The sequence below is a fragment of the Geotrypetes seraphini genome, chromosome 4 (assembly GCF_902459505.1).
Source record: "Geotrypetes seraphini chromosome 4, aGeoSer1.1, whole genome shotgun sequence".
NCBI lineage: Eukaryota > Metazoa > Chordata > Amphibia > Gymnophiona > Dermophiidae > Geotrypetes > Geotrypetes seraphini.
Window position 1 is genome coordinate 201,517,135 of NC_047087.1, and position 27,704 is coordinate 201,544,838.

Genomic DNA, 27,704 nt, shown 5'->3' on the forward strand with positions numbered 1-27,704 from the left:
TGTTCCCTGAATATTTTGACCCCTTATTTAGCTCCCAAGGGCCTTTTCTGGCACTAAAATCCCTGTTGTGGTGGCCATCTTGGATTTCCCAGTGTTAAAATAAAAGCTTCTATCTGCCTCAAAACACTTAACAGTTTTGCTTGGAATCAGACTAGATGTGGCCAACAGGATCTCCAGGATCATAGACAGCGCAGGGGGAGAGGACACTGCTGTGCTTATCCACGTGGGAACCAACGATGTGAGCGGACGGAAGTATGATAGGGAAGAAATGAAGGGTCAGCTCCGCTCACTCGGAAGAATACTGAAGATCAGGGAGGTGAAGGTGGCCTTCTCCGAAATCCTCCTGGTACCAAGAGCGGATGGAAGGAGGCAAGGGGAACTGCAAGCGATCAACGCCTGGATGAGACGATGGTGCGAAGAGGAAGGCTTTGACTTCGTGCGCAACTGGACAACGTTCTGGAGAAGAAGCAAGTACTACAGGAAGGATGGACTGCACCTCAACGAGGAAGGAGCAAGAGTATTGGCAAGCAACTTCAAGAAGGCCATCGAGAAGGCTTTAAACTAAAGGTCAGGGGAAAGCCGACAGTCGACCACCAGTCGATGGTCCGGGCGACAGGATGTCCCAAAGAAGGAACTATGGACAACTACTCAGACACAGGCGGGGACAACCACAAAGCATTTAAGAGAGAAAATACAGGAGCAAGGAAGGATACCATGAAGGAACCAAGGGAGACTGCTAAGCTTAAGGAGTCTAAGAAGGCAACACAAAGGAAACTTAAATGTATGTATTCGAACGCTAGAAGTTTGAGAAACAAAATGGGAGAATTAGAAGCAATAGCAAAGAACGAAGAACTGGAAATCATTGGCATAACAGAAACCTGGTGGAATGATGAAAACAAATGGGATACAGTACTTCAGGGATACAAACTGTACAGAAGAGATAGAGTGGGGCAGAAAGGTGGAGGTGTTGCACTATATGTTCGTGAAGAAATAGAATCTGTGAGAGAGACTATGACAGAAGAGAAAGAGAAGCTGGAATCCCTCTGGATAAAGATTCCCAGACACAACGGAGCTGACACAAAGATTGGCCTTTACTATCGACCGCCAGGACAAATGGAAGAAACAGACGTGGAAATGATAGAGGAAATTAAACACGAATGTAAGACAGGTAATGTCATAATCTTGGGGGATTTCAATTTTCCTGGAATAGACTGGAACCTGGGAATTTCAAATTGTGGCAAGGAGGCAATGTTCCTGGAAGTGCTAGGGGACTGCTTTCTGGAACAATTGGTGGGAGAGCCGACAAGAGGAAACGTCACCTTGGACTTGGTCCTAAACGGCATTACGGGGCCAGCAAAGGAAGTAGAAGTCACGGTCCCGCTGGGCACGAGCGATCACAACATGATCAACTTCAGACTCGATGTCGGGAAGGGGAAAAGTACCAAAACCTCAACCACAACTTTAAACTTCAAAAGGGAAAGATATGATAGCATGAGAGCCATGGTGAAACAACGGATCAAGAAAAAAATGGGCAAAGTCAAAACGGTAGAACAGGCATGGTCCCTTCTGAAAAATACTATCACGGAAGCACAAAGCCTCTACATTCCGAGGATATCCAAAGTAAAGAAAACCAAAGGCAAAAGAGAGCCGGCGTGGCTTACTAAAGAGGTGAAGGAAGCCATAAAAGAAAAGAAGGACTCCTTCAAAGCATGGAAACGCATGAAAACAATCGAAACTTGGAACAAACACAAGGGTGATCAGAAGAAGTGTCACAGGGCGGTGAGGGATGCCAAAAAGGATTATGAGGAGAAAATAGCGCAGGAGGCCAAAAACTTCAAGCCCTTCTTCAAGTACGTGAAACGGAGAAAACCCGCAAATGAGGCGGTGGGACCGCTGGCCGACCAGGGAAGGAAAGGGTACATCAAGGAAGACAAACAAATCGCAGACAGACTAAATTCATTCTTTGCGTCTGTCTTTACAAAGGAAGACACTGCAACAATTCCAGAAGCAGTGAAAGTGTTCAAAGGAGTAACAGAGGACAGCCTTACCACAGTAGACGTGGACTTGGACCAGATATACCGCCAGATCGACAAACTCAAAAGCAACAAATCCCCTGGACCAGATGGAATTCATCCGAGAGTCTTGAAAGAGCTAAAAGTGGAAATCGGAGAACTATTCCAAAAACTTGCCAACCTGTCAATCAAAACAGGGCAGATACCAGACGACTGGAAGATAGCGAACGTCACGCCGATATTCAAAAAAGGATCAAGAGGAGTACCGGGCAATTATAGACCTGTGAGTCTCACGTCGGTCCCTGGGAAGATGGTTGAGGCGCTGATCAAGGATAGCATAACCTGGCACCTAGACACACACGACCTGATGAAAGCCAGCCAACATGGATTCAGGAAAGGGAAGTCATGCTTGACGAACCTACTTCAATTTTTTGAGACAATGAACAGACAAATTGATAATGGAGAACCGGTGGATATTATATACTTGGATTTTCAGAAAGCGTTCGACAAAGTTCCACATGTAAGACTCCTCAGGAAACTGCAGGGCCATGGAATAAAAGGAGATATACTAAGATGGATAGGCAAATGGCTGGAGAACAGAAGACAGAGAGTGGGCATAAATGGGAAGTTCTCGGACTGGGAAAATGTGACTAGCGGTGTGCCCCAGGGCTCGATACTTGGGCCCATCTTATTTAATATCTTCATCAATGACCTAGAGGATGGAACATCCAGTGAGATCATCAAGTTTGCAGATGACACAAAGCTATGCCGGGCCATCAAATCGCAGAAGGACAGTGAAAAACTCCAGAGTGACTTGAGCCGATTGGAGAATTGGGCAGATAAATGGCAGATGAAGTTTAATGTAGAAAAATGCAAAGTGATGCACTTAGGTAGAAAAAATAAGGAACACAAGTATAGTATGTCAGGTGCAACTCTGGGAAAATCTGAACAGGAAAAGGACCTGGGAGTATTAATCGATAGGACACTGAAGCCGTCGGTGCAATGTGCGGCGGCAGCGAAGAACGCGAATAGAATGCTAGGCATGATAAAGAAGGGAATCACGAGTAGATCGGAGAAAGTCATAATGCCGCTTTATAGAGCGATGGTCAGACCACACTTGGAATACTGCATCCAGCATTGGTCTCCATACCTAAAGAAGGATATCATACTGCTAGAGAGGGTGCAGAGACGAGCAACAAAGCTGGTGAAAGGTATGGAGAACCTGGATTACGAGGAAAGACTTAAGAGACTGGGGTTGTTCTCCCTTGAGAAAAGGAGACTACGAGGGGATATGATCGAGACATTCAAAATACTGAAAGGAATCGACAAAATAGAGCAGGAAAAAACGTTATTTACAATGTCCAATGTGGCACGGACAAGAGGACATGGGCTGAAGCTAAGGGGGGACAAGTTCAAGACAAATATCAGGAAGTTCTGCTTTACGCAACGAGTGGTGGACACCTGGAATGCTCTCCCAGAAGAGGTAATTGCGGAATCCACCATTCTAGGATTTAAGGGTAAGTTAGATGTACATCTCCTTATGAGTGGCATGAAGTGACATGGGTAGGGGTAGGCTAGATGCACTTCTCTTTACGAGAAGCTTGGAGCGATATGGGGACCAAAACTATGCCAGGGTACACCTGGCGGGGCCTCCGCGTGTGCGGATCGCTGGACTTGATGGACCTAGGGTCTGTTCCGGAGAAGGCGCTTCTTATGTTCTTATGTCTAGGATACTGACGATTCATGCCAGATATACACTGAATAGCTGGACAAGGACCGTCTGTGTTCTATGTGCTGTGCAGCATGTGAAGGGGTGGGGGGGTAGTCACTGGGTTAGCCTCCTCTAGTCCCTCTGGAAGTATGGGGTCCCTCTTGTATTGAGCTCCAGATCAGAAATCCCAGCTACAGCTGGGAACTGGCGGAAGGGCATCCCCGGCAAAACCACGTATCTACCGTGAAACCTTATACTGGGCCGCAGGAGTGCCTGCCAGAGCCTTCTGAGCATCCTGATCTGACCTTTGCTCCAGAATTTATAAGCATGATGTTTGAAGCATACATAAATGGTCACAGTGACCCCTTGGGGGTCGCAACAGTGGTAGCGAAGGGGGTTATTCCCTCTAAGGACATATTTTCCCTGCTGCAGAACCATGCGCAAGATGCGGGGGATATAGTCAGAGGAGGACTGGGATGAAGTGAATTCAGTATCTATGCCTTTACTGTCCCAGTCGGGGTCCTCCAGTATTAGGAGACTTGGCATCACGCCTGGGAGAGTCAGATTCTGACCAGGTGGATCTTGGAGAGGACCTGACTGTGCACAGGCTGTTCAAGCCATCAGTGCTTTTTGAGATTATTACTGAGTCTCTCCAAGAATTAAAAATAGAGCCTTCACAGGCCTCTACTGCCCAGTGCTCGCATATGCTTTCCCTCCCATCTGGACATTACTAAGATAGGGGAGGGGGTTACGGATTGGGACTTATATACTTCCTTTTTGTAGTTTTACCTCTTACATGCTCTTTAGAAAGCTTCTAGAAATGCATCTTTTTTTTCTAAATCATGCGTAACTCAAAATAATGGTTCATAAGAAATTTACTAAATCATGCAGTGGTAGAGTATCTTGGTTTGGCAGGAGCAATGACCACAAACACCTTTCACAGACACAAAAAACACTGATTTATTCTTTGCCTCATACCAGTCAAAGAATATAGTTGTGGCTTATCTCAGCGAGCTTTCTAAAGGCATCAGTCTGTTTTTCCAAGGCCTGCCTCTGCCCATGTCTAGGAAAAACTTGAGAGTTCCTCTTTCTCGCTCAGGGACCTCTCTGGAATGAACCCAGCCTGGAGCAGAAGTATCTCTCTCTGTCTGGGTCCTGTCCCTGTGATTCAACAACTGTTCCAAAGCTGCTGAGCTTTATGCATCCCGGGATCTGTAGGTTTTTTTTCTTTCTGATTAGCACCCCCTATTGCCTGGGGGTATAATATTCGCATGGGCGAGGGGAAATCCCTTAATCTGCCACATACCCTCCCGCTCAGCTCATCCCCAATGGGGTGAGCGCCTGCTTTTACCAGGGGCCTCTTTCCCAAGGGTGGAGGGCAAGACATTTCCAGGGCACTTAGGACCTTATCCACTATTCTGAATTGCCAAGACCACCCCAGGGCCACAACCCAGACTGTTACTCTGTGCTTCATGCATACATAAGGGAACAGGACACAGCAAGCAGTACCATCATGACACCGACTGAGTTCACCTCTTCTTCTTTTTCTTGTAGTCTATAATAATCATGGGGCTACTGGTTGCTAGTCTCTAGATTCCCCTCCCCTGTTGGAGAGTCCCGGATCAATGTGCTCTTTGGCTTTTGATGCACTTATTCTGGTGTCACTTTAGCTATTGGATCTGTAAACTTGAGTTTTGGTTTAAGAGTATGGTTGTCCCTTGGAAACAAATCGGAGTCCATTCCTCCCATTACCAGAGCTTGGACTCCATCTCCCCACATCCAGGGAGCCTTGTCATGTCCTGTGGGCTGAGACACTTTCTCATCTGTAGTTAATGTACTGGCACCTTGGTGTCTAGGTGTAGGGTAGAATTGAACTGCAAACCCCCGTGAGTTTCCACTTCTTGAGAACTCCACAGTGGTATTCTGCACCTGTACCAAATCACCAGGCATGCATGCCTGTCTTAACTCCTTCCAGAATTCTGTAGATGTTGCCAGGCCCCTCTCTTCAGGGTCATCCTGGGTACTTCCTTCCCAGTTAGTCTCTCAGCCCCAAAAGGGTGTCAGGAAGCCACTTCCCTGGATCTTGGGCTGATTCTTCTTCCATTTGATGGGTTTGTTTCTTTCTTAGTTTCTCCTGGACTGCTTGCAGCTCTGCATCTAAGTTTTGTACTTGCTTCTGGCACTCCTGCCCCGCGGCAGTCTCAGTAGCAAGCTGAGCCTGGGTCTCCTCAAGCTGTTGGGACAACACATTCTCTTTTCTTAGCCGAGTGCACTCTTGCAGGGTTCTCTCAGCCATCTTTGCCCCCTCCTCTCCTGGAGGTGCATCTCTTATAACTTCCTTTGGAGCTTTTTCATTCAGCTCTTTGAGCCCTCTTGCCTTGGCTTTCATTGCCTCACACTTCTGTACTACTTCATTTAGCTGCTCTTGCAGTCTGGAATACTGCCAGCCTGGCACTGTCGCTGTCAACTTCTACTGCAGCTGCTCTGCTTAGGCATTTGCAGCCTCTGCTTTGGCCCTCTGGTCTGTTACAAGGCAGACTTGTTCCTTTAACTTTTGGGACAGTACCTCATTTCTTGCTCTGAGATTGCCAATTTCCTCATTCAGTTCCTTCCCTGTTTTATTCTTAGATATTTCCATCTCGGTAAGCTGAGTCTGAACAGCTTTGTTGGCTTCTCGAGCCTCTTCCATACTTTGCCTAAACAACTGGTCCTGAACTTCCATCAGTTGCCTCTGGAGGTTTTTATTTTCTTCCCTTAATTTAGCTACATATTCAAAATCAAATAGCTGGTCTTCTAACAAGACTTTAATTAGCTGCTTAGCCTGTTCTGGCTCAGTAGCTAGATCTGGAGGTGGGCTTTGGACTCCTTCCAGGTAGTCATCCTGGAACTCTGTCTCCCTTTCTGGCTGAGACACCATAACAAATGCCCCATTCCATCCTTCAGTAGACTCCAAATCACAGGATTTGACCAGGCTCCTTCTTTTGGACTGTCCCTGAGTCAGTAAGGCTTCCTGTGGGAGGAACAGATGCTCAAGGAGGGTGGAGGAGGGGGAGTGGAAAGGAACAGATGCTCAAGGGGGGTGGAAAGGAACAGATGCTGAAGGGAAACAGGGAACAGAGAGTGGGGAGAAGACACTGGAGGGAAATGTGGAACAGAGAGTGGGGAGAAGATGCTGGAGGGAAATGGGGAACAGAGAGTGGGGAGAAGATGCTGGAAGGGAAGAAGACAGAGATGCCAGACTTTGGGGGGAGCAGAGGGAAGAAGATGGATGCCAGACCAATGAGGGGGGGTGGGGAGTGGCACAATAACAGAGCAAATGGAAGAGGCGGAGAGGAGGCAGACAGTGGATAGAAGGAATTGAATGAGGAGAAGATGAGGAAAGCAGAAACCAGACAACAAAGATAGAAAAAAAATTCTATTTTCCTTTTTTTGTGTGTTGCTAAAAATGTATAAATAAATTCTGCAGAATATTGTTTCTTTTTATACTTTAAGAAAATAAGTTCAGTATAAAACTATTCAAGGCTTGTGTGGATGGGATCGGGACAGGGACTGAGCTCGTGGGGACGAGCTCATGGGGATGGGGCAGAGACAGGGACAAATTTTTTTTTTTCCCTCATGTCATTCTCTAGTGTGGAGCACACAAAACTTGATCCTCTTTCCTACTCCGCATGGAGCTCCCTCTTCTAAGGATCTGGGTGCACTTCATGTTTTGTGTCTTGTAGCTTATGAGCAAACTTCAACTTTTCCATGATTTATGGGAATTGTGGCAGAAATAACAGCAAAGCCAGTAGGGCTCAAGAAACTTTGAGGAAAGACTAATGAGAAGAACTGTCGAAACTTAGCAGGTAAAAAGTACTGTTAAACTTCTAGGGCTTCAATAGTTGAATTTAGGCCTGTTGTAAGAATTATGAGAACTCTGGCCCCTGATCTTGTAGGATTTTATATTGCTGGGTTTTGGAGTTCTCATAGATTCTAGATTGTAAACATTTTGTTCTTCTCCTCCTGCCGTTTAGATAATTTCTCTGATAATTTATGCTTCTGGGGATTTCAGATAGTAGCTCTCATTTTTGGGGGTTTGGATGAGACAGATTAGATCTGTATCTGATTGAGATTCAGGAAGATGTTTTTCACTTGGATTTGATATGATGATGTCTACTCCCTCATTCTATTGGGGTTAGATGACAATATTAGGCTAATTTGTGATAACTAATTTGCTGGGATTTGGGATAAGTAAAGCCCTTAAGAATTAAATGCATATATTGCTGTTAAATCTTATCTCCTTAGGTATGAAGACAACTGTGAGTGAAGCAGAGCACCCCCTCCTCTGTGAGGGGACCAGGAGGGAAAAGGGAGATCTGGCCCTTGCTTTGATGATTACTTACAAGGATGACCAGTCAAAGCTGAAAAAGGTATCGTATAAGACCCAATCCCTGAACTACACAATAGAACAATTTGGAAGAGGAAGGGGGGACAACACAAAACAAAGCAACCTCAGAATACAATTTTTTTAACCTAAGCAAATCGGAACTATCCATATTTTCACGAGAAGCATTTAGGATTCTGCTCCAAAGTTTAATATTGCCCCAGCTGGACTATTGTAATATAGCCTAATGTCACTGGCTTCCCATTTTCTTCCAGATTCAGTTCAAGGGCCTTGTCTTAGCTTACAGAGTCCTTCACACCAGTCTTCTTTTATACTTCTCTCAGCCACTATCTCTCATCTGTCTTTTCCCCCTGTCTTCTGTTTGCATCTTGAGTCCACTCACCATGCAGCTTTTTTCTGCATAGTCTCCTCTCTGGGGAATGCTCTCCCTCCTGACTTCCATTCTGAGCAATCATATCCTGGTTTTAAAACATCATTGAAAGTACATTTTTTTCAGACTAGCTTGGTATAATTGCATAGTGAGGGGTGGGAGGGATTTTAATTGTATATTAACGGGTTGGATTAATAGAAAATATTATTTATAATACATTATATGATGTATGTAATCACTTGTGTAATAACAGGGTTGGGAAGGAGGGTTTTAATTTTACTAATGAAATTGATAATGATAGATATTCAAGTGATATTATATAAGTTCAAAATGTTATTTTCTGACACACTTGTTGTAAGATGAAAAAATGAATAAAGAATTTATAAACAGACTAGCTTTTCAAATTTTCATACATGACATTTTGTCATTGCAGTGGAGCAGGATCTGGTATAACTCCTTTTAACTCTTTCCTTTTATTTTGAACGGCATTCCTTTCCTAAGTGGTTTTAAATGATTTTGTACTTCTTTGATTTTATCTGAAGGGCGAATTATGTTTTTAAAGCTATTCGGATAATTTGTATGTAACTCAGAACTTGTAGATTTTTAGATTTTTGCTGCTTATCTCTGCTTCCAGCTGACAAAAGGGACAACTGTCCCTACCAGTGTTCCCTCTAAGATTCAGCATGCACAACTACACACTGTTCTTAATGTAACCATGCATCATTCCTGATTCTGCTGCAGGAGAAGTGGAAATACTGCTCAGTGAAATCAAATGAAGCCGCAACCACGTTCTTAAGTCGTACTTAAATCAGACATTTGTAACTCGGGGACTGCCTACATATCAAATTTTAATAAACTAAACAATTGACATATTAGTCAAATTACAGAAACAACTTCAATTGCTACAAAACAAGGCTGCATGTTTAATTTTCAGATTAAGTTCAATCAAGGTTGCCACTGTTGCAATTTGTCCTTGAATGATTCAGCACTTGATGCATCTCTCTCTCTCAGGCAGGCAAGGATCTTTCACAGTACTGTCTGTGCAGTAATGCTGGAGATGGTAGCCAAACGTCATTATTTTCTATCTAGGCACCGCCTAGACCAGGGGTACAGAACAAGGGATGCAGTTCAGTCGAGTTTTCAAGATTTCCCCAACAAATATGCATGAGATCTATATGCATGCACTGCCGCTATTGTATGCAAATAGATCTCATGCATATTCATTGGGGAAATCCTGAAAACACAACTGAATTGTGCCTTCATTCCCCAGCGCTGGCCTAGTCTTACAGGATAACTCTGGAAGGCCATGTCACAGCTCACAATATTAGAGCCATGTGTGTGCCAGTAGCTCACTTGAGATCAGCCTCTATTGAGGAGATTTGCAGGACTGGAATGTGATCATCGTGAACATGAGTAGTGAGCATCTTACTACTCTCTAGAACAAGACTCCCAATGTGACAGCTGGTTTGTTTCAGGCAGTCATTCAGAATTTAATTAGGATTTAGAATCCAACTCCACAGCCCTAAGTCCATATGGTTCTGCTCTAAGCTGTCTAAAAATAAAAAATTATTTTTATTTCCTGTTCCTGGTTTTGCATTAGGCTTTGCCTGTTGCAGGCTTTTCTTCTCCCACCCTCCTTTTTTATTTCAAACAGGCTAGTGGCTAGGGATTCCCATTAATGTGGATTATTTCATCCTGCTTATCCTTGGAGAAAGCGAAGTTCCTCACCTGTAGCAGGTATTCTGAGCAGAGGAGTAGCATAAAGGTTAGTATAGTGGACTGAGATACTGGGATAAGTCACTTAACCTTCTATTATCCCAGGTACAAAGACTAGGGACAGAGAAACTGCAATATATTCTGCATATAATGTGTACAGTGCTGCATATATCTATTAGCATTATAGAAATGATTAGTAGTAGTAGTACTACTGGCCTGTCCACTTCACATTGGAGTTGTATTCTATAGCCTTATTAGACTGGCTTTGACTTGTGTGATGATTAGTGGCTGGGAAGGTTGTGCGCTTTGTGTAGTACGCCACCCTCCAATGCTTCTAGGAGTTGCTGGAGAGCAAGTTCTGTGCAGGACTCAATAAGATGACATCATCCATCAGTGTTGGATATTCATTCTGCTGTCCTCTGAGAACTTCCTGCTATAGTGAAATAATTTCACTTTATTCAATATTGGAGGCATAAATAAGCACTTAACCACCACCCTAAGATTCCGATTTGGAAACAAATTGCATAGGGGGTCTTCGCTTGGTTGGCATGATTGGACTCGATGCCATAATGACCTGCGACCCTGTCTGGGAATCTGGTGCCTTTTTAGCTGGCTTACCACTGGGAGATGGGCCTAACATTCCTGTTGGCCCAGGTGCCTAAGGCCCCTCCTACAGGAGGGGCCTTAAGTGCCTGGGCTATTCAGGCCCTTAGGCCCCTCCCCAGTGCATCCCAAGATGCACCGGGAAGGGACAGGCCTACCATTCCTTCAAAAGCGGGCCTGCCGGCCAGATATAAGCACAAGCCAGCCGGCCAACAAAACCAGGTTAGAGAGGGGTTATGGATGGGGTTCTGGAGGGGGTGAGGGATCCAAGTGGGGTTATGGGGGGTCCAGGTAGGGATGAACTTTCGGGGCAGGGGCAACCTTTTGGGGTGGGGAGTGTCGGCAGGAGGGATTGGGTATCCCTCCTGTTGGGGAACATGGGGGGGGGTTACGGGATGATAGCAGGAAGGATTGGGCATCCCTCCTGCCGGAGAACATTGGCGGAGAGGTTCACGGATTCGCAGCAGAAGGGATAGAGCATTCCACCTGCTGGGAAACATTGCAGGAGGGTTCGGGGGATCGTGGTAGGAGAGATTGGGCATCTCTCCTGCCGGCAATCATTCAGGGGGTTGAGGCAGTTTCGGGCATGAGGTACTGGGCATCCCTCCTGCTGCGATCGTTATGGGGGGCAGGGGGGACAGGTTGCCTGGGCCGCTGAGCTGATCACAGCAGCCATGATCAGCTCAGCTACCCAATCCGGAACTTATACCTGTTTTGACTAGGTCTAAGTTCCATCCAGGCAACCTGTCAAACTTTTCGATTATGGCTGCTGGACGACTAAGTGTAGGTCGGCCCACATCCCAACCACCTCCCGCTTTACCCACTCCTCCTCCTCTGTGTGCCCCTTTTCACTCTGGGCACACAGAGGCTGGGAAAAAGCCTAAGCTGGTTTTAAGATTCATCTAAAACCAGTGATCTCAAACCTGTGGCCCGGGGACCACATGCGGCCCGCCAGGCACTATTTTGAGGCCCTTAGTATTATAAAGAATGATTCTTTATGGAAAACATGAGTCGGTAGTGTCCGAAGGTAGTGTCTGGCAGTCACATTCTGGAACGTTGCCCACCTCACTGCTGTAACCTTACGTAAGCGCTTTCTTGTGTCTGTACGTGATTGTCCTCTATACTCCATCTCACAATTGTGTACAGACGGAGGAAAGCGCTTGTGTGAGGTTACAGCAGTGAGGCGGGAAATGTTCCAGAACATAAGGTAACCATTGGAGGCAGTGCAGCTTGTGCATGTGTCCGGTGCTTGAGGAGATGAGAGCTGAAGGTGGTTGTGGAATCATTCTTTATAATACTGAGGTCCTCCAAAATAGTTGGCCCAAAATCTTGTCTCTTGCAGTTGATACTTTGACAGGTTTTCACTTTCTGCATGTTGCACTGCTTTTAGCTGTGTATAGCTGAAATTATCAGAAGCTATTAAAGAAAGATTTATAAACTATAATAGTTTATAAATATTTCCTTAATTTTGATAATTTCAGTTAATCCACATTTTGGATTTGTCATTTCTTTAATAAGACATTAACTATTTTTTCTGCGGCCCTCCAAGTACCTACAAATCTAAAACATGACCCTGCAAAGGCAACAAAACATTTTTTGGGGGGGAATCATCTGACAACACAGCATATTTTTCTAAATAAGTTTTCCATGCTCATTTCAGATCTGTTATTAGTTTTTTTTCAATCACATAAACTTTTAAAGTTATGACTAATGTTAGTTTATTGCGTTTTAGCATATAGGGTTTTAGGAATTGCAGCGTCAACTTAAAGAAATGTTGCCGTATCTTCGGTCCAAAGTCAAATAAGCACACAGCATAGCATAATTATACTGGACTGTGTCGCTTAGCAACCAATATTTCTTCAAAAATGCTAAGAGTATGATTTCTTTTTGTGAGTTGTGTCTGGATTGTCACGGCACAACATCCAGCAGTAGTCGGCCATCATACTCTCATTCCAGAAACCTTGGTAGTGACGCTCCATTAACTGAATGTCCTGGTGGTCTCGCAGTTCCCTCCATATCATTGGGATTGCAAATGACATTGCTGCCTTTTAGTGATTGAGACAGTCACGAAGTCCATTGGAACAACTGGTACAGATGATATGTGGAGCCCAAGACTTATCCTGGTCACCCAGTGGACATCCAAAGTATAATTTGTATACCTTCTTCAGATCTACAGTGATTGGGCGATGTTGTGCTTTCGTTGTGAATGACCCACAGACGTAACAGAAACTATCTGGATGATTAGTACAATGTCTTGGCATGATAAAGACTGATATTAATCACCATCTGTAACATTAAAAAAAACAAAGACAACTGTCGTTAACCCTCCTTACACGTTTATCCTATAAACGCATGATATATCACCCAATTAACGTTTAGAATTATATATAATGAGCCTCATTACAAAAATGTGATGTGCTAGTGAAAAACTAAACAGACGTTCTTTAGCACTCTCCAGACCAGTAGAGGTTAATCTTTACGAATGGGTATATATCCAATCATGACCAGCAGGTGGAGACTGAAAACAAAACTGTGGGACAGTATATAATATACTCCCTTCTCTATTTACATCAGTCTTCTTTCAGTCTCCAGCAGGTGTTGAGTGATCTGTACCCATCTCCCTTGGTAGGGCTGTTGGAATTTGTTTAGGGGGTTTCTAGTCCCTGTTTTTGGCCGGACAGAGCTTGGGCGGGCCCTGTTTGGGGGTCCGTCCGACCTCGGGGGTGTCAAACCCGGCGGGTCTCGAGCGGGGTCCCTCCCCCCACTTCCTCCACCTCCCCACATTTTTTTAGAGGAGCCTCAGCAGTAAGCCTTGCCCCCTAAATCAAGCAAGGCATATTGCTTCGAGAGCCTGTGGAGTCTGTTCTGTAAAAAAAAAAAAAAATCCTGAGGTAGTGCCGGTCTGAAGGGTTGTTTCCCTTTAAGAAAACTGTATTTTACTGTATTTTTTCATCTAACCGGCACTTTTTTCTAGCTAGGTCGCGTATGGAGCAATTGTGCCCTTCTCCGGGGGAGGGGGACACAATTAGGTCCAGCCGCGAGGCACTCGCGGCCGGCCTGAACTCGGCGGTTTGGGTCGGTGAGGTGGTGGAGCTCCGTCGGCAGCGGCTGCAGGCGCCCAGAGCTCCCCGCCGATGGTGCCTCGCAAGTCGGCTGGGAGCAGTGGGGAAGCCCGGTCTTCCCCAACCGCCCATGGAGGGATTCGCCGAAAGATTCCCTCTCAGCTGATTTTTTGACAGCTGATGCCGACTTGCCTGTTTTAGCGGCTGGGACTGTTCAGCCTTCTCAGCCGCTACGGGCCATGGAGGGAGCATTTTTGGCGGGAACTTCGCCATTTTCTCTGTCTGGCCCCTCCATTTTGTCTGCAACCTCAGGTGACCTTCCCCCTGTATTGCAAACACAGGGGCAGGTTTCAGCAGGGACCCCTGCTGGGGCAGGGAGTCCCTGGGGACCCCCAGGGGTTTTTTGTCCCCAATTTATTTTCTTTCTTTGTGCAGACAATTGGGGGTCCCACATGCACCTGGGGGGTTTCAGGGGTGGTTTTTCCCTCCGCGCCCCCTATGGCTTGCCTCCCTCTTTTCGTTTGGCGTCCCCTCTTCCTCTTCCCTCATCCAAGCGCCCGCGGGGGGGCTTGGATTGCGAATTGGTGGTCGGAGGAGCGTGTTGGCATGGTTGAGGACCTGGCTGCTTTGGCGGGCTTCCAGGATCCTCTAGAGGGGACGCCCGCTGGCAGCGGGGCGGCGGTTTTCCCGTCTTCCAGAGCAGATGCGTCCGTGGTGCGCTTTTTATTCAGAGGGATGAGCTTTTAGACCTGATGTAGCAGGTCTCCTTGGTGCTGCATTTTCGAAGTTGCGCCACCGGAGACCCCGCGTATGGGGGCCCCTCTGCTTCAGGGGGTCTGTCCTGTTTCCCGCTCTTTTCCTGTGCATCAGGATTTTCGGGATTTTGTGTTGGCGCAGTGGCCTACGGGCGCCGTTTCGTTTGGTGTGCGCCTTGGCTCATGGGTATCCCATCCCGGAGGGGGATAGGGCTACCTTACTTACGCCAATGGGGGACGCGGTGGTCTCGGCACTTCCTAAGTGGCATACCGTGCCTGTTATGGACGGATCTGCTCTTAGGGTCTCTGAGGAGCGTACGTTAGAGACATTTCTTAAGTATATTTTTGATGTCTCTGCCTTGGGGGTCCCGGCAGCTATTTGTGTGGGGCTGGTGGCTCGCACCGTGTTTCGGTGGTCTGAGCATGTCCTGGATCGTGAGTCTGATGACTGGTCCTTAGTGGATCTGGAGGTGGTGAAGTTTGAGATGACTGCCTCGTTCCTCTCGGTTGTTCTTTGTGACTTGGTGCTGCTAAGTCTGGGTCTTTTGGTGGCCGCACGCTGTACCTTGTGGCTTCGCGCTTGGTCGGCGGTTGCCGCGTCCAAAACTGAACTTCCCAAAATTTCCCTTTCGGGGGTTGTTTTTTGTTTAGAGAGGACTTAGATCTGGTGGTTCAGACTCTGACGGACCCGGAGGTGCCCCGTCTGCCTGAGGACCGTGCCCGCCCGGCTTCTCGGGTTGGCATTGCCCGGGGGCGTCTGCGGGAATTTCGCAAGTTTCGCCTGGGGCATGGGACTGCTTCTTTCCAGGCTTCCGGTTTTTCCCCGGGGTCGGTTGGCTTAGCGCATGCAGTCTTTTTCAGGGGGCCCGTCGGGGGGCTGGGAGTTTCCCCCCCGGTTCCCCTGCTGCCCGTCCTGCGCGATGTCTTTTTGCCGGCGCCCCCTTTGGTTCTCGGGGGTGCCCGGCTTCGCAACTTGTTTCCAAAGTGGGCCAAGATCACGTCCGATCAGTGGGTCCTGGTGGTGGTGCGGGACGGTTATGTACTTGAATTTTATCCGCTCTCTACCGGATCATATCTAGCCTTTCCATGTCAGGTGGCATGGGAGACGCTAGCCTTTCGCCAGACCCTTCAGCGCTTGCTAGATCTCTAAGCAGTTGTCCAGTGTCCCCTCAGGAGTGCGGTATCGGCTGGTACGCCATTTCCTTTATGGGGCCCTAAAGGGAGGGGACCTTTCGGCCCATCCTTGGTTTAAACTGAGGTCAACAGGACTCTCAGAATTCCCTTTTATTCGCATGGACACACTGCAGTTTGTCCTTCTGGCGGTTCAGCCGGGGGAGTTCCTGACTTCTCTCGCTCTGGCGGAGGCCTACTTGCCTGTTTCCATTCGGGACGCTCCTCAGCTCTTTCTTTGCTTGGCGATATTGGGTCTGCACTATCAGTTCTGGGTGCTTCCCTTGGGCCTGGCCACGACTCCCCGGACGTTCGCCAAGTTGATGGTGGTCGTCACGGTGGCATTGCAGTCAGAGGGCATTCTGGTGCACCCCTTCTGGGATGACTGGTTGTTTCGGGCGAAGTCGTTGCAGGAGAGCGCCCGAGTTACGGCTCGGGTGGTTGAGTTTCTCCGGTCGCTGGGCTGGGTGGTCAACCTTTCCAAGAGTCGGTTGATCCCCGCTCAGTATCTGGAGTACCTTGGAGTTCTGTTCGACACCTCCTTGGGGAAGGTCTTCCTTCCAGAGGCCCGGGTAAGCAAATTGCAATCTCAGATTCGCCTTCTTTTGGCGTCCCGGTGTCCTCGGGCGCAGGATTTCCTCCAAGTCTTGGGGTCGATGGCAGCGTTCCTGGATGTTGTGTGGTGGGCCCACATGTCTCTTCAGTATGCTCGGCTCCGTAGATGGTCACCCCAGTGGCTCAGTTTGTAGGTCCCTGTCCCTCTGTGAGGCTTGACGCGCTGCAGTCTTCTTTGGTGGCTCCAGACCTCTCATCTGGTCCAGAGGATGAGTCTGGACCTATCACAGTGGACGGTGCTTCTCTCGGATGCCAATCTCCTCGGTTGGGGGGGCTCAGTGTATAGGGGCACCTGGTCCATGGAGGAGGCATCCTGGTCAATCAACATGTTGGAGACCAGAGCCGTCCCTCTGGCGCTATTAGCCTTCCGCTCCCGCTTGAGGGGCAAGTCGGTCAGAGTCCGGTCTGACAATGCCACGGCGGTGGCTTATGTCAATCGTTGAGGCACCAAGAGCGCTCAGGTGGCGGAGGAGGCGGCTCGGCTCATGCTTTGGGGCGGAGTCACGCCTTCTGAACCTCTCGGCCTCTCACATGGCCGGGGTAGAGGTTGTTCAGGCGAACTTCCTCAGTCACATCTTAGATCACAGAGAGTGGTGTCTCAGCCCTGTGGCTCTTCAGTTGATAATGCCGGCTTGGGGTCAGTCCCTGATGGACCTGTCGGCCTCGAGTGGCAAGGCCAAGGTGTTCCGCTTCTTCATTCGTCGCAGGGATGGACTGACCGAGGGTCTGGATGCTCTGGTTCAACCATGGCCAACAGAGGGGCTGTTGTGCAGGTTCCCTCCGTGGCCATTAGTGGGCAGAGTTCTTCTCCGCATTGTTCGCCATCCGGGTCTGGGGGTTCTGGTGGCTCCAGATTGGCCTCGACATCCGTGATACGCAGATCTGGTGACACTCTGGTGGCGGATCCTCTTCCTCTGCCTCCCTTGGATGACCTTCTGACGCAGGGTCCCATTCCCATGTTCGACCCGTCTCCCTTCTGTCTTACGGCTTGGCTTTTGAAAGGGGTCGCCTTGGTAAGAAGGGGTATTCAGATAGGGTGATTTCTACACTCTTGGGGTCCTGGAGGCTTTCTACCTCTCAGGCTTCTGTGTGGATTTGGCTCTTCTTTGAGGGGTGGTGCCAGGTGCAGGGAGTGGTCTCTCTTTGCGTTTCTGTGCCTAACTTCTTAGAGTTCTTGCAAGAGGGCATGGATAGAGGCCTGGCTTCGGCTTCTCTCCGGGTTCAGCTTGTGGCCTTGTCAGCCTTTCGGGGGTTTGTGACGGGTCAGCGTTTGACAGCCATTCCTGATGTGATTCGCTTTTTGCAGGCGGCCAAGGTGCTCAGGCCTCCCGTGCGGTCCTCTATTCCCTCTTGGAATCTCAGTCTGGTTCTCTCTATTCTGATGCACCCGCCCTTCGAACCGTTGGGCGGCTGCTCTTTGAAGGACCTTCCTCTGAAGACGGTCTTTTTGGTGGACATTTCTTCCGCTAGGCGTGTTTCTGAGCTACATGCTTTCTCTTGTAGGGCTCCCTTCTTGGAGTTTTCTAGGGAGCAGGTTGTCTTGAGGCCTGTTCCTTCCTTTTCTGCCAATAGTAGTTTTTCCTTTTCATGTCAATCAATCTGTGGTCCTCCCGGTCTTGGGTAGTTGGGAGGGCTCTTCTGAGCAAAATCAGCTGAGCATGTTGGATGTTGGTCGGGTCCTTCGCTCTTATGTGCACCGGACCCAGGAGATCAGGAAATAAAATCATCTCTTTGTCCTTCTGACTGGTCCTCTTAGGGGGGCTGGCGCTTCTAGGGCTACTATTGCATGCTAGATCAAGGAGACTTTTGCTTCCGCTTCTCTTCTGGGGCAGCAGCCAGTTCCGGAGTTTCTCAAAGCTCATTCTACTCGGGGTCAGGCGGCTTCTTGGGCTGAGTCGTCGCTCGTGCCTCCAGTGGACATTTGTACGGCTGCGGTTTGGTCTTCCTTGTATTCCTTTGTCAGACTCTTTCGGGTAGATGTTCTGGCGCGTCAGGACGCGGTGTTCGGTGTGTGTGTTGTGGTGTCGGCCCTTCGGGGGTCCCGCCCGTGTGAGGGACTGCTTTGGTACGTCCCATTCGTAAAGATTAACCTCTACTGGTCTGGAGAGTGCTAAAGAAGGAGAAATTAGGTTCTTACCTGCTAATTTACTTTCTTTTAGCTTCTCCAGACCAGTAGAGGTCCCCACCCTGTCTATTGTTGTTGTTGTGCTTGGGGCTGTTTCGCGGGCAGTTTTTGTTTTTTGCTGCGGGGTCTAGTATTTTTCTAGGGCTGGGGAGAATTAAAGAACAGCGGCTGTGGCTCGGCTGGCTTAGCTGGCGAGCTGTGGGGACATTTTCCTTCTGGTATTTCTCCTCTGCATTTTCCAACAGCATTTGGGTATGTTATTTGTTACTCCTGTTCGGAGTATTGTTTTCTTTCTGTTTTCCAGTTCTTAGTTCTGCTTGGCTATTCGGCAGACTGATGTAAATAGAGAAGGGAGTATATTATATACTGTCCCACAGTTTTGTTTTCAGTCTCCACCTGCTGGTCATGATTGGATATATACCCATTTGTAAAGATTAACCTCTACTGGTCTGGAGAAGCTAAAAGAAAGTAAATTAGCAGGTAAGAACCTAATTTCTCCTTTGAAATCAGCATGAAAAATACTACAAAACCCACCCAGTATTAACTGATGAAAATGATGTGTTGACCTGTGTTATCGATACTTGGACGACCTGTCTTTCTGATTTTTCCAAGTGCCGATTTAGGCAGATTTTTAGACTTTTTTTTTATTATGAGCCCCACTGTTACTCAGAATGAATGCCTGTTTGTATAATTTATATTTGTTAGACAGGGATAGATTTTTATAGTGTCAAATGGCAACAATACTGCCTGGCTTTTTTTTTTTGCTTATAGAGATCAGAATAATCCAGTTATGGAGCAGTCCCATTTTTAGGAGTGGAACTGAACGGGAATGGTTTAGAGCTTTGCAAACATTTTATATAAATACTTGGAACAGGTCCTGAGTGGTTAAAAAAAATTGCCCTGAGACAACATGCTATCATAAATTGACACATTTCCTATCCAGATTTCCCAAGCTAAACAGAAGCAGCATTATATAATGCTGAATGTATGTAAAAATAGGAGAAGGCATTTCCTAATGGAGCAAAAAAATGTCTATTATCAATTTTCTTTGTTTATTTCTTTATGAGGTAGGCATATTCTATTGGATGACACAAGATGAAGGAAGCATGTTTCATTTCTTGTTTCTTCCTTTCTTTTTTTTTTTCTTTCTTCTAACTGTTCTCTTAATGTTTAAGATTTTAGACAAGCTGTTGGACCGGGAGAGCCAAACTCACAAGCCGCAGACCCTGAGTTCCTTCTACTCCAGCAAACCCACAGCAGCCAACCAGAAATCTCCTTCCAAACATGCTTCCCAGTCAACTACAGCTGTTCAACAAGTAGCAGGAACATCAGCTCCCCAACAGCAGCCTGGCGTGACCACTACAGTCCAGGGCAGTCCTGCTGAAAACTTTCCAGAGAAGAATGCCCAGGGTATGGAGAGTAGCTCTTGCTCCTGCAGATGGGAGGCACTGTTTGAATGTAGAGAAAAGTGGAGGTCTGTGGGAATTGTGTATGTCTTCCTGGAGCACACTGGAACTGTGCAGTTAACATGTAGTCAATTAATTTCCTCCTCTTTCACATTCAGAGAGCTCCCAGAGATCTCCCTGTGAGTCCCAGGGGGAGTCCAGTGTCTTTAAGCAGGAAGGGAAGGTTCCTAGCCGACTGGCTCTTGGAAATCGAGGGGGATACAATGGGAGATGTTGGGGGTCCCCAGTGCGTCAAAAGAAGAAGCATACAGGTACACAGTTCTTTTGTTTTGTCTGAATATTTGTTTAAATTGTTCATAAAGGTGAAAGGGGCTTCAATAAGAATAGCAAAATGATTATGTTGGCATATCTGGCACATCTTCATTGAATGCAGGCTTGAAGGAAAGCTTCCTGACATATTGAACTTAATGTGTGGAGCAGTGGTTAAAGCTGTAGCCTCAGCACCCTGAGGTTGTGGGTTCAAACCCACACTGTTCCTTGTGACCCTGGGCAAGTCACTTAATCCCACTCTTGCCCCAGGTGTATTAAATAGATTGTGAGCCTACCAGGACAGACAGGTAAAATGCTTAAGTACCTGAATAAATTAATGTAAACCATTCTGAGCTCCCTGGGGAGAATGGTATAGAAAATTGAACTAATAAATAAATAGTACATGTTACTACCAGCGGGGGTTTCCCATTGGCCACCCTGCTGACTTGTGCATGTATGTTTGTCACATTTTTCAAGGGCTGCCTTTATCAAGATTGCAAGTAAAAGGAGCTGTGTGTTTTAGGCATTGTTTCTATTACAGTTAGGTTTTTTTATGTTCTGTTTTAATGAAAACTTTTGATACATTAAATCCATTGTTAGCTATTAATGGGAATAGTTTGAAAGAGAGTTATGCAGCGTCAGTAGCAAATTACTCATATAACTGGCTACCAGAAATTACTCCATTTTCTTCTTCCTCCCCTCCTTGTGACTAAAGTTATACAGTTGGCACAGTTTATCTGTTTTGAAAGGTAGTGTTCCCAAGGATGTATTTATCGTGGGGAAGAAAATAGTATGCATCATTATGTTTTTAGATGTATATATATTTCCTATGGAAAGAAGTAGAGAAGTATGGTACTACCCACAACAATTGTAGAAATAAAGGTGCTTGCATAATTTCCTTTGAAACTTGGTGCAAAGTCCATGGTTTGAGAATTGACTTGGTTCCCTTATTTTAAACTTTAAATTTTGTGATTGTGTTTTTAATAGGGATCACAAAGGGATCTCTCTCACCTTTTCTTTTCTTTTTTTTTGTCCCCATTGGATTCAGCACTTCTGTTGTGAACATGATGGGGGAAACGTGATTTTGAGGTTGTTGCAGTATTGTGAAACACTGTCTTTCCTGCCTGGGGTAGTGTTATCTTGGAAATCTGGTACTTGCAGATCCATTGAGTCACTGATTTGACAACTTAAGCTGTTTTGCTTACTTTCTGTTTGGCTTTTACTAGAGACTCATTCTGCATAGGCTCCATTGTTTTTCTGCTTTTCTTCTTTGTTCCCTCATATTCACAAATCAAGTATAAAAAAATAAATTGTCTGTGAGAGATGAAGCTTGCTTAAGTTGTTGCTCTAAGATAGGGCTTTCCAAAACTGATTCTGCTGGTTGGATTTTCAGGATATCCATAATAAATAGGCATGAGAGATTTATATACAATAGAAGTCCTGTATAGCCTATTTTTTCATACACCTTCATTGTGTGAATATCCTAAAAACTCAACTAACTGAGGGGTTCTTAGGACAAATTTAAAAAAACCTTGCTGTGAATAGTCTTTTTTTTTTTTTAGGTAGTATGTTTGGTACTCCAAACCCAAGCCAAGCACTCAATCCAGTTTTTCTGCCTGCTGCTCAGATCTCTAACTATTTGGGGGTGTTTTTCAGTTAAGCACTCTCTCTTATTAGCATTGCTTAAGAGTACACAGGAGCAGGTATCGAGATTTTCATTTGTATATGATGTTATAGGTATGGCCAGTATTGATAGCAGCGCTCCTGAAACCACTTCAGACAGCTCTCCTACTCTTAGTCGACGACCATTGCGTGGGGGATGGGCAGCCACTTCCTGGGGTCGAGGCCAAGATAGCGACAGCATCAGCAGCTCCTCCAGTGACTCACTAGGGTCATCATCCTCTAGTGGCAGCAGGAGAGCCAGTGGTGGTGCCCGGGCTAAGACAGTAGAAGTGGGCAGGTAAGACATATGGTCACTCGTTCACAGATTTGTTTTCAAATGTTGGTGAATCTCTTCAGACAGATTCTTTGCTTCTGAATGTCTACTGACAGATGAAATAAAGATGTCCACAAGGAGGGTGCAGTATTCTAAAAAAAAACAAAAAAAAACAACAGGCTGGTCAACTAGGCACATACTCTTTCCAACTGCCTTCCTTCCAGTCGCCTAGTTACTAATTTCCTGGTCTACTACCTACTATGATTAGTGACTGGCTAAATAGCTATTTGAATGATGAATGATATGGTACATAACAGAACACTGACTGTACTAAACAGTGGTTACTGAATGTGCTGATAGTGGATGTCATGCCCTGCAAAGTCTTAATCTGGAACCAGTAATTTATGTAGTTTTGTAACCAACCCACTCAGCTAGATCGTGTAAAACAACAAAAACTGGGTTGTTGTATCAATATTTCAAGAGACTTAGTCGATATACCTCAGCCCCACCACTCCACCGCAATAATAAGCGGGAGATTTACGTGGTGCTTCATCACTGGTAAATCTTCTCAAATCGCCGTGGTTGTGTTCATTTAAGGATTTTATATTTTAATTTTTTTACTTATCAATAAATAAAGAGTTGTAAAAGTGTATAAGATTGTATACTTAACATCTACACACAGCTAAGTAGCATTGAGATGCATAGCCTGGGTTATCAGAGAATGATAGAGATGGGATCTTAGAAACTATTACATAGTCTCAATTTGCTCTATGCAAGAATAATGGTGTCTTTCCTGAGTGTAGCAACAGTGCACTGACCTGGGTTGAACTAGCCTTAAGGGGTATTTATTTAGAATATATGCCGGCATGCACAGCTGGGGCAGTTCAACCCAGGAGGTCAGACAACATGTGTTCCAAGCCAGCATCAGAAACTGGACATGGAAAGGTGAGGCAAACCACTAGAGAACAGTAGGAGCTGTGAGTGGCTGAGATAAAATGTGACGCCTTGTAAGGTGTGGACTGAGATGAATGGTGGCCAGGGTCCAGGGCAAGTGAGGTGAAATGGATGGAGATAGCCAAAAATGACTCTGCTGTAAGTAATGCTTGCCAGGGTATTGTGCAGATGCAAAAGCCTATCTATAGGCCCTACCATTTAACTTCTATGAAACATAAGTTACATACTCTTCAGTATTAACAATTTTAACCTATTTAAATACACCTTAAAGCTTATTCAATAAGCGAATAGCTTGTGTTTGACAGTGGTGGTCTCAATTATTGTTTTTTTTTAATAATATATTTTTTTTTGATTAGTAATGAAAGCTTAATTATTTTTTAAAATCTATTTCCATTGTGTTAGGGTTTTATTAAGTGTTTTTAATGATAACCTGGCAGATAGTGCGGTACACGGACAATTGAGTGCCGGACAAAAGCGCTCCGACAAAGCTACACCGACAGTTGCGCGCAGGGAGAAGTGCACGCAGGAGAACTCAGGCCCCGTCCCTACACCGACAAATAAGCGCAGGCTTGTGGCCGTCAGACTCCTCAGGCCCCGTCCCTTGGAAGTGGCCTCAGGAGTGTGAGCAAATCAGGGCCTTCATGTTAGTGTAAGGTTAATATCATGATTAGGGTTCCCATAATCATGATATAAACCTTACCCTAACACAAGATAGCAAGTGAAAAATTAAAGTGTAGTGGGGAGATCCCCCCTCAAAAAGAAGGTTACTTTGTAACCCTCAAAAAGACAAAAAAGTATCCACCGATGCAATTTTCTGGTCCTAGACAAAAAAGTACCCACCACCGGTCCTGTGCGCACTTGTCCTGAGCGGTTTTGTCCTTCGCTCAGTTGTCCCTGTACGCTATTGTCGGTGTGGCTTTGTCGGAGCGTTTTTGTCCTGCACTCATTTGACGTGCCACCAGATAGTGCAAACTAAGCAATGTTAAAATACAATTAAAAAAATAATGAATAAGTGAACCAGAAAATGTAAAAAAAAACAAACAGAACCAAAGTGTTTTCCTTTTTAATATGTATGTATATTTTATCATTGCAAGTTTGCAAGGAATCCTTGGTATGGTTGTATGTCCTCTTCTGCCATAATATTATTAAATAAGTATGTTGAACTTGTTGAAGCTGGACTATGATATTGCTAGAAGATTAACAGCTAAGACACCAAACTACTATACTGGATATAGCTTTACAGCGCCTACTAATAATAACAGTAAACAGAGGAAAAGGCCTCAGAACCAGAGAGAGCATAGATATTTGCCCTTGCATCATAGGCATAAAAAATCTCCAGAACTTCGTAATTTAATGCAGAAATGATGTTAGTGTAACGAGGTGAGCACAATTTTAAACAAACCCCCCAATGAGCTTGTGTTATCCCTCTATTGATCGCACCCCGATACTCAGTTAATCACAGTTTCAATTTTCTATTTGCCCCAGGTACATTAGATAGAGTGTGAGCCCACCAGGACAGATAGAGAAAAATGCTTGAATGTAAGCCACTTAGGTTATGAGTGGTATATAAATACTTAAATAAATAAATAATTACTTGTGTGGCCGATGTATAATTTGTGACACAAACTCTATAACACATATACCACACAGGTCGTGTCACAAGGGAAGAATTTTAAAGAGCAATTGAGCCCAGCAATGCTGAGAGATCCCCAGACATGGTAGGGGACTGAAGGAAGTCAGTAAGGCACGTGAGATCATGTTAACTATTAGCAGTTTTGTTAATCCTCAACAACAAAATGTACCCTCTACATAAGTGGTCTCAAACTCAAACCCTTTGCAGGGCCACATTTTGGATTTGTAGGTACTTGGAGGGCCTCAGAAAAAATAGTTAATGTCTTATTAAAGAAATGACAATTTTGCATGAGGTAAAACTCTTTATAGTTCATAAATCTTTCCTTTTGGCTAAGTCTTAATAATAATATTGTAATTTATAGCTAAACAGACATATGATCAAGAAACTGTTTTATTTTACTTCTGTGATTATGATAAACATACCGAGGGCCTCAAAATAGTACCTGGCGGGCCGCGAGTTTGAGACCACTGCTCTACATCATATGACCACGTGTGACACGAACCATGTGGTATATATGTTAAGGTGTTTGTGTCACAAATTATACATCAGCCACACAAGTATAAAACTGAAACTGCGATTAACTGAGTATTGGAGTGCGATTGGTAGAGGGTTAACACAAACTCCAATAGTTCAGCATTGTTTGCAGTTTTCACATAAGTTCACTGATCTATGTTTCTTTGTGGTGGACCTCATTCCTCCTATCTATGGAGGAAATCACAAGTTGATTCTGCAACAACGAGAACAATATTGAATTTATACATTCAGCACTGTCCATCCCATAGGACTGAACAGCACTATAGATTGGTTCTATTTTTATTAGGGCCCCTTTAACATTGTCTGCACAAAATCTGAGTCTCCCACCAGTGGAACCGCCACACCCCCTTTAGAAGTGACGCAAGAAGGAGGGCGTTTATAGTGCCATAGCGCCATTTCCTTTGAACTCTGGAGTTTTGAAAAGTGAAGCAGCAACGTCGCAGTGAGTAACAGCAGCTTTGAAGATAAACTTTGCTGATTTTGTGAGCACTAGGAATGCTGCCTGGTTTTTGTTCTTTATTTGCAGCATTTAATGGCCCTGAAGAAGTGGTGGTTGAGCCAGGAAACATGGGCCCTCGTTGGGTGGGGGGAGGGTTGTTTGTTTAAAATTGTGCTCACCTTGCTACGCTTACATCATTTGTGCATTAATTACAGCATTCTGGAGGTTTTTTTTATGCCTATGATGCATGAGAGAAGGGCAAATATCTATGCTCTCTCTGGTTCTGAGGCTTTTTCCTCTGTTTACTGTTATTGTTACTATGAAGCTATATCCAGTGGAGTAGTTTGGTGGTTTAGCTTTTGGTATTTTCTCCACTTCTTACTTTACATTCTTTCCATGATTGCTAGAAGAGCTACATATCATGTCTTTGTGATTGTTGGTTTTGTATTATATCTGACTTTGTGCTGGGTAAATGCACATTTAAGTTGCAGAATGAATCATGCAACTTATTTGGAGCATTTCCATTCTTTTTTGCTTTTTAACATGAAAAAATGAAGGGCGATGTAAATTATATATAAAAATCTGCAATCTGTGGCTCAGCAGCTGAGAAGCAGCCACTTTTGGAAAGAACACAGCATTAATTTGCTCTTGAATTTGGAGCCCAAAATGCTGTCTTGTTAATACATAGTAACATAGTAAATGACGGCAGATAAAGACCTGAATGGTCCATCCAATCTGCCCATTAGTGATACTCATTTAAAAAATGCATGATTTGATTTAACTTGTCTCTTCTTTGATACTTCTGGCTTCAATTCTTTCAGGTATAAGGGGAGGCGGCCTGAGAGCCATGCACCACATGTACCAAATCAGCCATCTGAAGCAGCCGCTCATTTCTACTTTGAACTGGCCAAGACTGTCCTGATCAAGGCAGGTGGAAACAGCAGCACTTCCATCTTCACCCACCCATCATCCAGTGGTGGGCACCAGGGGCCTCATCGCAACCTGCACCTCTGTGCCTTTGAAATTGGGCTTTATGCATTGGGACTTCATAACTTTGTGTCCCCAAACTGGCTGTCTAGAACATACTCTTCCCATGTCTCCTGGATCACAGGTACTGCTTGAACATTGAACTGCAGTTTACTGAAGAACTAGTAGCAACACATTTCATTTTGGAGAAAATGATCAGGTGACAGGATTTTGATGGTCCAAGCACCACAAGAAGAGTCCACTAGGAAGTAAAGACGAATTATTGTCTCAAAAAAATACTTAATGAACTGATGTATAAGAAAACATAAAAACCATCAGTGCATTATGTGTTTTTTTGTGACAACAATTTGTCTTTACTTTTAAATTGTTTTATTTTAAGTGTGTTTAAAATTTTTTAAATTGTTTGTAGACTCCTGAGGCATGCCTTACGGCCAAAACACGTACATGTCGAGTCTAGACCACAATGAGGGTAGAGTGGGGACAGGATTGGCACTTTAAGTATTTTTCTAAAATACATAAATAAGAATTGCCATACTGGAACAGACCAAAGGTCCATCAAGCCCAGTATTCTGTTTTCCAACAGTGGCCAACCCAGATCCCAAGTACCTAGCTAGATACAAGATAATAAAACAGATTTTATGCTGCTTATTCTAAGAATAAGCAGTGGATTTCCCCAAGCTATCTCAATAATGGACTATGGACTTCCATTCTAGGAATTTATCCAAACCTTTTTTAAACCCCACCAAGCTAACCGATTTCACCATATACTCTGGTAATGAATTCCAGAGTTTAATTACATGTTGTGTGAAGAAATATTTTCTTCAGTTTGTTTTAAATCTGCTACTTAGTAGCTTTATCGCATGCCCCCCCCTAGTCCTAGTTTTTTTTTTGGAAAGAGTAAACAAGTGATTCACACCTACCCTTTCCACTCCACTCATTATTTTATAGACCTCTAGCATATCCCCCCCATGAGCCGTCTCTTC

The 27,704-nt window shown here is 45.2% G+C and overlaps 1 protein-coding gene across 8 annotated transcripts in view; it reads left to right on the forward strand.

Annotated features, from left to right (window-relative positions):
• ZSWIM8 (zinc finger SWIM-type containing 8) overlaps nucleotides 1–27,704 on the forward strand; it is a 228,379-nt gene that overhangs the window by 132,475 nt on the left and 68,200 nt on the right. For all 8 annotated transcript variants that reach the window (XM_033940124.1, XM_033940125.1, XM_033940122.1 and 5 more), the window contains 5 exons: nucleotides 8,008–8,132; nucleotides 19,699–19,933; nucleotides 20,088–20,240; nucleotides 21,976–22,198; nucleotides 26,556–26,845. In XM_033940124.1, the coding sequence (XP_033796015.1) occupies nucleotides 8,008–8,132; nucleotides 19,699–19,933; nucleotides 20,088–20,240; nucleotides 21,976–22,198; nucleotides 26,556–26,845 (1,026 nt within the window). The remainder of the gene's footprint in view (nucleotides 1–8,007; nucleotides 8,133–19,698; nucleotides 19,934–20,087; nucleotides 20,241–21,975; nucleotides 22,199–26,555; nucleotides 26,846–27,704) is intronic.